General features: G+C 38.1%; 1 protein-coding gene across 2 annotated transcripts in view; it reads left to right on the forward strand.

The window, feature by feature from the left end:
• The window catches only part of Ugp2 (UDP-glucose pyrophosphorylase 2), a 78535-nt gene that overhangs the window by 28483 nt on the left and 41247 nt on the right, over positions 1 to 8805 (forward strand). For both annotated transcript variants that reach the window (XM_008850630.3, XM_008850629.3), the window contains exon 3: positions 1091 to 1198. In XM_008850630.3, coding sequence (XP_008848852.1) covers positions 1091 to 1198 — 108 coding nt within the window. The remainder of the gene's footprint in view (positions 1 to 1090; positions 1199 to 8805) is intronic.

The following is an 8805-nucleotide window of genomic DNA, read 5'->3' on the forward strand; positions in this document are numbered from 1 at the left end:
TAGTAAAACTATTGTCTTTTTTTCTTTTCCAAGCTCAGGAAAAGAGTCAACAAAAGAATATAGACAGAATTATACTTTATGTTTTGATATCTTGAGTAGAGACATGGTCGGCATTGTTTAGTGGGTATTATTAATCTATCAACTATATATTCTATACACCTTTACCCAAAAACAATTTCTAACAGAACCATGCTACTTTGAAAACTTCATAGAAATTTCTCAAGTGGGAAGTTTTACTTTTCTGTTTATCAGTACATTACTTTTTACTTTGTAATTTCAATTTGTACTCAGTGTTTTGAGGTTAGCTATGTTTTATTCCTTTTTTGTTCTTCTGGTGACAATTGATTGTCACTTAGAAGAGTAAAGGGCATTGGTGAGTAACAGTGGATCTGTTGAAAGTCCCAAGAACCAAAACTTGTTCAGATTACATGATACTGGTGGGTGGTAGGGGAGACTTTTGTATTTTAAAGAATTCCTTTAAATTTAATTCCTATTAGTTTTTTTTTTAATTTAATTTTTTTTTAAATTTTTTTATTATTTTTGGTCTTTTTGAGACCTGGTCTCCCTGTAGTCCCGGCTGGCCTGGAACTCACTATGTAGACCAGGCTGGCCTTGAACTCACAGACATCTGCCTGCCTCTGCCTCCCAAGTGCTGAGATTAAAGGTGTGTGCCACCACACCCATCTTCCTATTAGCATTTTTGTGTCTTTAATTTCAAATAGGCTTTGAAAAAGTCTGTTCCATCTTATAATATTGCAAGAATTTCATTTAAAGGTATTTGAAATGTATAGTGTATACCTGTTGTTTTTCATTAAAAAATTTATTTTATGTATATGAATGTTTTGCCTACATGTGTATAAGTGCACTCCTGTGTGCGATGTCCACAGAGGCCAGAAGAGGGCATCAAATCCCCTGGAACTGGAGTTAACAGATGGTTGTTGGCCTCCATGTGGATGCTGGGAACCCAACCTTGGCCCTCTGCAAGAGCAACCAATGCTCTTACCCACTGATCCATCGCTCCAGCCCCGTGTCTATTTTTATGATATATCAAACATTCTTCTGCTTATAACAACTACTTCTATTTTCATAGCATACCAAAAAAGACCTTGATGGATTTCGGAAACTGTTTCACAGATTTTTGCAAGAAAAAGGACCTTCTGTGGATTGGGGGAAAATCCAGAGACCTCCAGAAGATTCGGTAAGTTTTAGATAAAATGTAAGAAAATTTAAGGTAATTCTGGATGTTGGTTTTACTTTGGAGGTGGGTGGTGAGGACTTGGAAGAACCATCATAACAAATACACTGCTTTCAATCTGAGTCTTCACATTGAGCTATGGAGATGGCTTCAACTGTTTTCTGTCTTTTAGGCCTTTCAGAGCCCTGCTGAGGACTTTTCAGAGTCTGATCTCCTTGTAGCACTAACATATCTTATTCTTTAACATGTTGTCATTCTTTTGCAGTGTGTATTTAGTACAAAACAACATACCTTAAGAATTTCACATTTGTTTCTTCTCACTTCCAAACCATTTGCCTTCTTACTGCCTGAAGGGTCATTTAGGCACTTAACCAGATTTTAAAGCTCTCCCATGCTTTCAGTCCATCTTTATAGCACTGTCTGTCTCACACAAACCAGCCTAGCAGTCCCTTCATGTACATTTTGCTCCCTTGTTTCTGGATGTCTGTGTACATTTTCTTTAGATGTTATGCTGTCTTCATTTATCACATCCTGTGTGCTCTTGGGAGCGCAGTCTGAATGTCTGCACCTGCTATTGGCCCCAACAGAAAATCCTGCTGAGGAGGTGTAAAGCAGTATTACAGGCTTAAATCTGAGTTGTACGTCTTCATTTTATGTAAAAGACTAATCCAAGTGCTTTATGTACTTCACAGAGTTGTTATGAGGATTTGTTTGAGATAGTTTATATGTAAAAACAGGTTAAACCTTAAAAAACATTTCACCGAGTTGATAGTTCTTTTTAGCACGTGTGGTGTTCCTTTCTTATGTGTTTGTAATCTTATGTAATCCAGTGGTTTTAAAACCCAGTTCAGAACAAACGGACTTAAAGTCTGCTCCCATTTCCTGTGTTTGCTAAGTTTTGCTGGGACTCACATCCATTCATCCATGTATGTACAACTATCTATGGCAGTTTATCTTACTTTTTTTTGTTCTAATGAGAAAACTGCAAACCAGTTCCCAATTAGGAGTAATTTTATCTCCATATGTGGAAAATGTCCTTTAGTTCTTAAATTTTAAAAATTTATAAATTATATGCTCATTAGAAAACAGAAATTAAAAAGAAAAAAATAAAATTCCATCTCAGTCACCTGAAGTATAGTCTGTTATTTTCAGAATTATAATTAAAATTCCTCTTACCTAGCTGGTTTAACTTGGCTCAGCAGGTTAAACGCTTACTGCACAGGCCTAAACAGCCTGAATTCAACTCCCAGAATCTATGGTGGAAGGAGAGTACAACTCATGAAAGTTGTACCCTGACCTCCACATGTATACCATGGCACATGTACAAATGTGTATGCATGCACACACAGACACACTAATAATAATAATAAATGCTTTTTTAAATAAAAAAATTCCTCTTGCCTATAATGACAATTATACTTAGCAGGATTTTTGGGGGCATGGGGTCTAGTTTGGGGCTTTGCTCTCATTGGCCTTGGTGCATGAATTATGATCCATTCTTTGATATTAAGTAGCAGAATTAATATTTTCTCTCCAAAAGAGAATGAGAGAATTTTTCTGAATAGGTATGCCATTTTGAAAAAGAACTAAACGTAATTAAGTCAGATTTTAAAAAATATTTAAGGACAGGAGAAACATGGTATTTAGACATTTTAAATTCTTAGAATTTTTGCCTGGGAATTATTCCTCAGTTGATTTTTGTGTGGCTGGCTTCAGCAGAAGGTCTGGGAGCTATGCTTTTTTCTTTACACTTGCTGTAGAGTCTGATGGTCCTGATCTAGGGCAAGGTAGCAGCCCACCTTTGTACAGCAGCCCTTGTGCAAATGAATGTTTCTTGTAGATGGGTTCCAGTGCCATGCTGGTGTTTTAAGACATCCACTGGTGTGGATTACTTAAAACATAATTACTGATGAGGATGCACAATTAATGTGAAAAAGGAACAGAGACAGAAATATATATTCTGGGTATGATATGATTTTGTGTATTCTTTGTCTTTGTGTGCAAGTTTCCTCTTAAAAATGGTTTTATTTTGAAGCTTACTTCTTGAACATATTTTTTTAAATGCATATAAAATCCTGTGTGTCCTAATGTTGACGGTTTTGGAATTCAGGAGCAGGAAATGTTTGCTTTTTATCTTCTTTATCTACTTCTCTGAGTAAATGTGTCTCATACAGAATTTGTGTTTTACCAGCTTTTGCACATAGTTTATGGCTTAATGTTCCTTCACCTTGTTTCTTATACCCAGACTCCTCTGTCCTTCTTTCCAATAAGTTTTCTTTCTCAGGTTTTGGAGATTGTATAGAGATCAATTTTCCTTTCAAAATAGAATTTTATGTAGTGAAAATAATTTAAGTGTAAGTGATATTTATCTTTCTTGCCAAATAGAACTTACTGTGGGAGAACTACCACCTAGAGTGACATTTTTAATATCAAGCCTCAGAGGTGTGTACATGAAACACTGTTTTATAAAGGATCTGTATGCACACACACACAAGCAATTCTATCCATTGAGCCAACTTGCAGGCTTGAATCTATGTTTTTGTACATGGGTTAGAAATTTGCCATAGTTTGTAAATAAAGTTTTATTGGAACACAGAGATACTCATCTATTGTCTGTAGTGCCTGTCTTGCTATAATGGTGCAAGTCAATAGTTAACAATTGAGGCAATGTAGGTTTTAACACTCATTTATCTGAACCTTTATGAAAAAGGTTTTCTGACTTTAGTGTACCAATTTTTCAGATCTTTAGTAGTTGTGTGTGTGTGTGTGTGTGTGTGTGTGTGTGTGTGTGTGTAGATGCTGAAGTGTGTGTTATGAGCAGGTCAGAAGACAATCTCCAGTGTCAGTCCTCACTTTCCACCTTGTTTGAGTCTCTTGTTTTTCTATGGTGTACCCCAGAATTCTTGGTCCACAAGCTTCCAGAGACTTCCCTGTTTCTGTGCCTCATCTCTTCTATAGGAGCACTGTGAGTACAGATGCTTGCACTGTGCTCTTCCATAGGAGCATTTGGTGCTGGAGAGCTTTAGTGTCAACTGTTGAAGGAGCCTCAATTGAGGAATTGCCTCCATTGAACTGGCCTGTGGCCATGTCTTTGAGGCACCTTCTTGATTGTTGTGTGATGTGGGAGGGCCTAGCCCACTGTGGGTGGTGCCACCCCTGGGCAGGTGGGCCCGTGTTGCATAAGAAAGCAGCCTGAGGAGGGGCCAGGGGAGCAAGCCAGTAAGCAGCATTCTTCTATGACCTGTGGTCTAGCTTCTGTCTCCAGGTTCCTGCCCTGAGTTCCTACCTTGGGCTCCCTGATGAACTGTGACCTGGGAGATGGGAGCTAAATAAACCCTTTCCTCCCCAAGTTGGTACTGGTCAGTGTTTGGTCACAGCGGTGGAGAAACAAACTAGGATAGAGTACATGCTTGCTTTCAGTGCATTCTCAAAGGCGTTCATGACCTGTCAAGATTAAGAACTGCTGTCTTACGGTCTCATTCAAGCAGTGTTTATCAGAAGCTTCCTCACACTATCTACAAAAACAAGTCTCGCTCTGTCAGAATTTTGGCCTCGTGTTTGTAGAGGAATTGAATTCAGGAACAGACACCTAACTGCAAAACAATACAATAAGGAATCCATAGGGTGTTGTGAAAGCATCTGACTGGCATGGATCTAGGGAAGACTTCAGGTCTCCTGTGGTGACCTTGAGGCAAGACCTCTCAGGGATGGAAAGATAATCAAAGGGAAAACAATCTATGAAAGTAAGAGTCCAAAAGTAGGGTTTAGGATAAAGTCCATGATGATCTTTGGTGGAGGAACGTACAGCAGATTTGTTGCTCCATGTCTAGAGCCAGAAAAGGTTCCCGAGAGAACCGGAGGCTGTCTCTTTGCCCTGTCATTGTCACCCCCATTCATTTACTGAGAACCTCTTCTCTGACTGAAGAACACTGGGAAATGTCCAAATCTGCAGTTTCCATTTAAGAAAGACAGGAGTGGTGGAACACTAGAACAAAATGGAAACACCGTGATTGCTTGTATACCTCATATAGTTGGATTTAATTTGGCAACTTTGTCAAACATTGTGAATTAGTTAAAAGAAATAAGACTGATAGGCATTTTAGCTGTTGATAAATGTCAGATTTATTGAGGTACAATTTACATGTACTCAGTTTTCCCCCTTTTAAAAGTATATATTTTATGAGTTTTGGCAAATGAATAGAGTTATTTGCCATTACAATCAATATACAGAACTTTTATATCACTCCCAACATTGCCTTTGTGTCTCTTTTAACGTATGCTTCTCTACAGGTCTCTGGTTCTGACTTTATCTCCTTTCTTAAATGCACAAGATAATTCAGTTGTATCCTACTAAAATATTGCCTTTTTGTCTTCTCCTAAGGAAACAGCCTTGCCTCCACCCTCCCTTTTATGTCAGTTGGCCTTTCTCTTAGTCAACTGTGCTCAAGTAAACATACTTGCCCTTTAGTCTCCCATAGAACTCTTTTATAGCCTCTGTCATTTTCCTTTTACCCCACCTTCTTTTCTCCAGGGCTGCTTCTACAATGTGAATTATATAATTAAACTAACACTATTATATGCTAAGGCGTTGTTATTTGATATCCCACAGTTTAAAGCTAATACATAGCATAATTGAATGATGTTATAGGTTTCATTTTTATTTGTTAGGAAATTTAGGTAGGATTATTGCAGATATTTAAAACCCTTCCTTGTCCACAAGTAGACTAATGGAGATGTCTGAGAGGGAAGGTACAAGGTGATTTTAGTAAAGAGCTAGGAGATTTTTGACATAAAATTGTTACATGGAGCCAGGCATGGTGGTGCACGCCTTTAATCCCAGCACTCAGGAGGCAGAGGCAGGCGGATCTCTGTGAGTTCAAAGCCAGCCTGGTCTACATAGTGGTTCCAGGACAGCTGGGGCTACAGGGAGACCCTGTCTCAAAAAGTCCAAAAAAAAAAAAATTGTTACATGGATCTTCTGTGTATTCTATTATCATTCTTTTGAACGTCATTTCCTTTTGTTGTCTTATCCACTCAAGTGCAATGTTCTTTGTAAACCACTGCCCTACCTGATAAGGATATGGGCCAGATGCTTTACATGGTCTGCTGATTTTATGACTTCAGTTCTGACATCTGTAAAAAGGTGGTGAATATACCTGTTTGTCATGTTTTAACTTTTTAGCCAGCTGTGTATATTAATTTTGCTGTTAAAGAATAGTCACAGGTTTTTGGCCACCTTAGAATTTTTCTTCTCTCTTTTTTTTTTTTAAGAAGAAGCATTTCATTACAGCTTTAACATACTCACTAACAGTTTCCACAGGAAAGCTACATCTCTTTCAAAAGTGGCTATAAAATTTTTAGGTTCGCTGTTCAATTAATACAGTTATACAATATTGAACTCAGTTTAAGCCCTGTAAGACATAAAATTGAATGAGTTTTTAACCTTTAAAAAAGATCTCTCTTTTATTTAAAAATAATACTGTTTCTTACAGAAAGACTCATTGATTTTGCTCATAACACTGAGCTATTAGTGCATGCATCTCTAATCTGTATGTATCTGATTATTACTAGTCATAACTGGTTGCACTCAGATCCTTAGCACTGTGCATGTCTATAAAGTCATCAGGTAGATTTCAGTGGTAATGCTTATCACCTCTACTAATTAGTATGATGTAAATTTTTATGCTTCCTCCTCAAATATAATTCATTTTTAAAAATACTGAGCTATTAGTGCATGCATCTCTAATCTGTATGTATCTGATTATTACTAGTCATAACTGGTTGCACTCAGATCCTTAGCACTGTGCATGTCTATAAAGTCATCAGGTAGATTTCAGTGGTAATGCTTATCACCTCTACTAATTAGTATGATGTAAATTTTTATGCTTCCTCCTCAAATATAATTCATTTTTAAAAATTCTTCCCCACTAGAGCCCTTATACTTTGATATCCCTGCTACTGTCCGCTGTGTTGTTGGCACCCCAGCCATTCTCCACTACTTGTCCATCTGGTGAATCTAGTCAGCCTATCTAGAGGTCTTTGTTTTAGGAAGGTCAGCTGTTCCTCATCTAGCAGCAATCAGTTGTCAATATTCCTTTAGATAAGATTGGGGTCTGATGTTCATTTTCCCAGTTCTATGCTGGGTTACCATCTGGGAGTCCCTTGGGACACTCTGGCCAACAACTCAAAAGAAGTTATCTCCTACCTGGCATTATTTCTTGTTATGTAGCCTTTAGCTATACATATGGACTCTTTAAAAATTATATTGGCCCCTTTAATCTTTGGTTGGACTTTCCTTTTGGGTATTTAAGGTCCTACAGTTGGCCCAGATAAACCAATTTATTTTTATTCTTAAGGCCATTTGAGGATCTGTTCCTCAGGGGTCACATGGGCTTGGGAAGAGCCCCTGGCTCCTTTCTTTTACCAGTTCAACCTATGTGAAGGTAAGTCAAAGGTACTGCTTGAACATAGCTGGCTTCGCTTGGAAGCATGGAGGAAATGATTCCACTGTGTTGACCCTCCTCTTTGTAGACTGCACACCGGTTCAAGGCCATCTTGTGGGGTGGTCTCATCTTCCTTGATCAAGAGGACAGGTGACCCACCACCATTACAGGACATTTTGAGAGATGCTCGTAGTCCGCTGGAACTAGTCGACCTAGGAGGGCAAGGAGCAAAAACTCTCCTTTATGTCCTGCTGACCAAATTAGTATAGGCCTCAAAGTATGTCTGTTAAACATCCAAGAAGGTTAGTTCTGCCAGTCTGGTACCTTTAATTAATTACTGTGTGCCATGTAGATAAATCTTGGGCAAAGACCAATTGTTCTCAGATAAACCTTGCCTAGACATATATTTCTTGATCTTCTATATATAATTTGTCAGTAGGTTGTTGGATTAATATGGTTCCCTCTGGTTTTTAAAACTAGCTAGGCATTATTTATCTCTCGCATTGTCTAACCCTTCCATCAAGGTTTCCCCAATTAAGGTACCCCCATGTTTCCCCTTTCTCCCTTAATAATACCCTTCTCCTATGGTCCTACCTCTCTTGAGCTCCTTCTTTCCCTTTATCCCCTAGGTTCCTTGTATATGCTTCCCTCCCCCCTCCCTTAAACTAACCCAATTTTTATCCATATCTCCCTTATTAATGCCTGTTTGCTACTGTTCCTCTCTTTCAAGTTCTTTCTTTTCCTTTTCCTCCCTGTTTCCTTTCCATTATCCTGGTTCCTGTAGTTATGTCTAGTTACATAGTCGTTTATCAGGGTCTGGTTCTAGGATCCACATGTGAGGTAGAACATATGTCAATTTTTTTTCTGAGTCTATGTTACTTCGCTTAGTATAACAGTTTCTAGTTCCATCCATTTACCTGAAATTTCATGATTTCATCGTTCTTTACTGCTGAGTAAAACTCCATCGTATAAATGAACCACATTTTCATTATCCACTTGTCAATTGAGGGACACTTAGGTTGCTTCTGTTTCTTAGCTATTGTGAAAAGAGCAGCAACAAACATAGATGTACAAGTGTCTCTGAAATAGGATAAGTTCTTTGGGTATATGCCAAGGAGTGATATAATGGTGTCAAATGGTAGGTTCATTTGTAGTTTTTTAAGAGTT

This window comes from Nannospalax galili, unplaced genomic scaffold (genome assembly GCF_000622305.1).
Source record: "Nannospalax galili isolate Female #2095 unplaced genomic scaffold, S.galili_v1.0 scaffold805, whole genome shotgun sequence".
Taxonomy (NCBI): Eukaryota; Metazoa; Chordata; class Mammalia; order Rodentia; family Spalacidae; genus Nannospalax; species Nannospalax galili.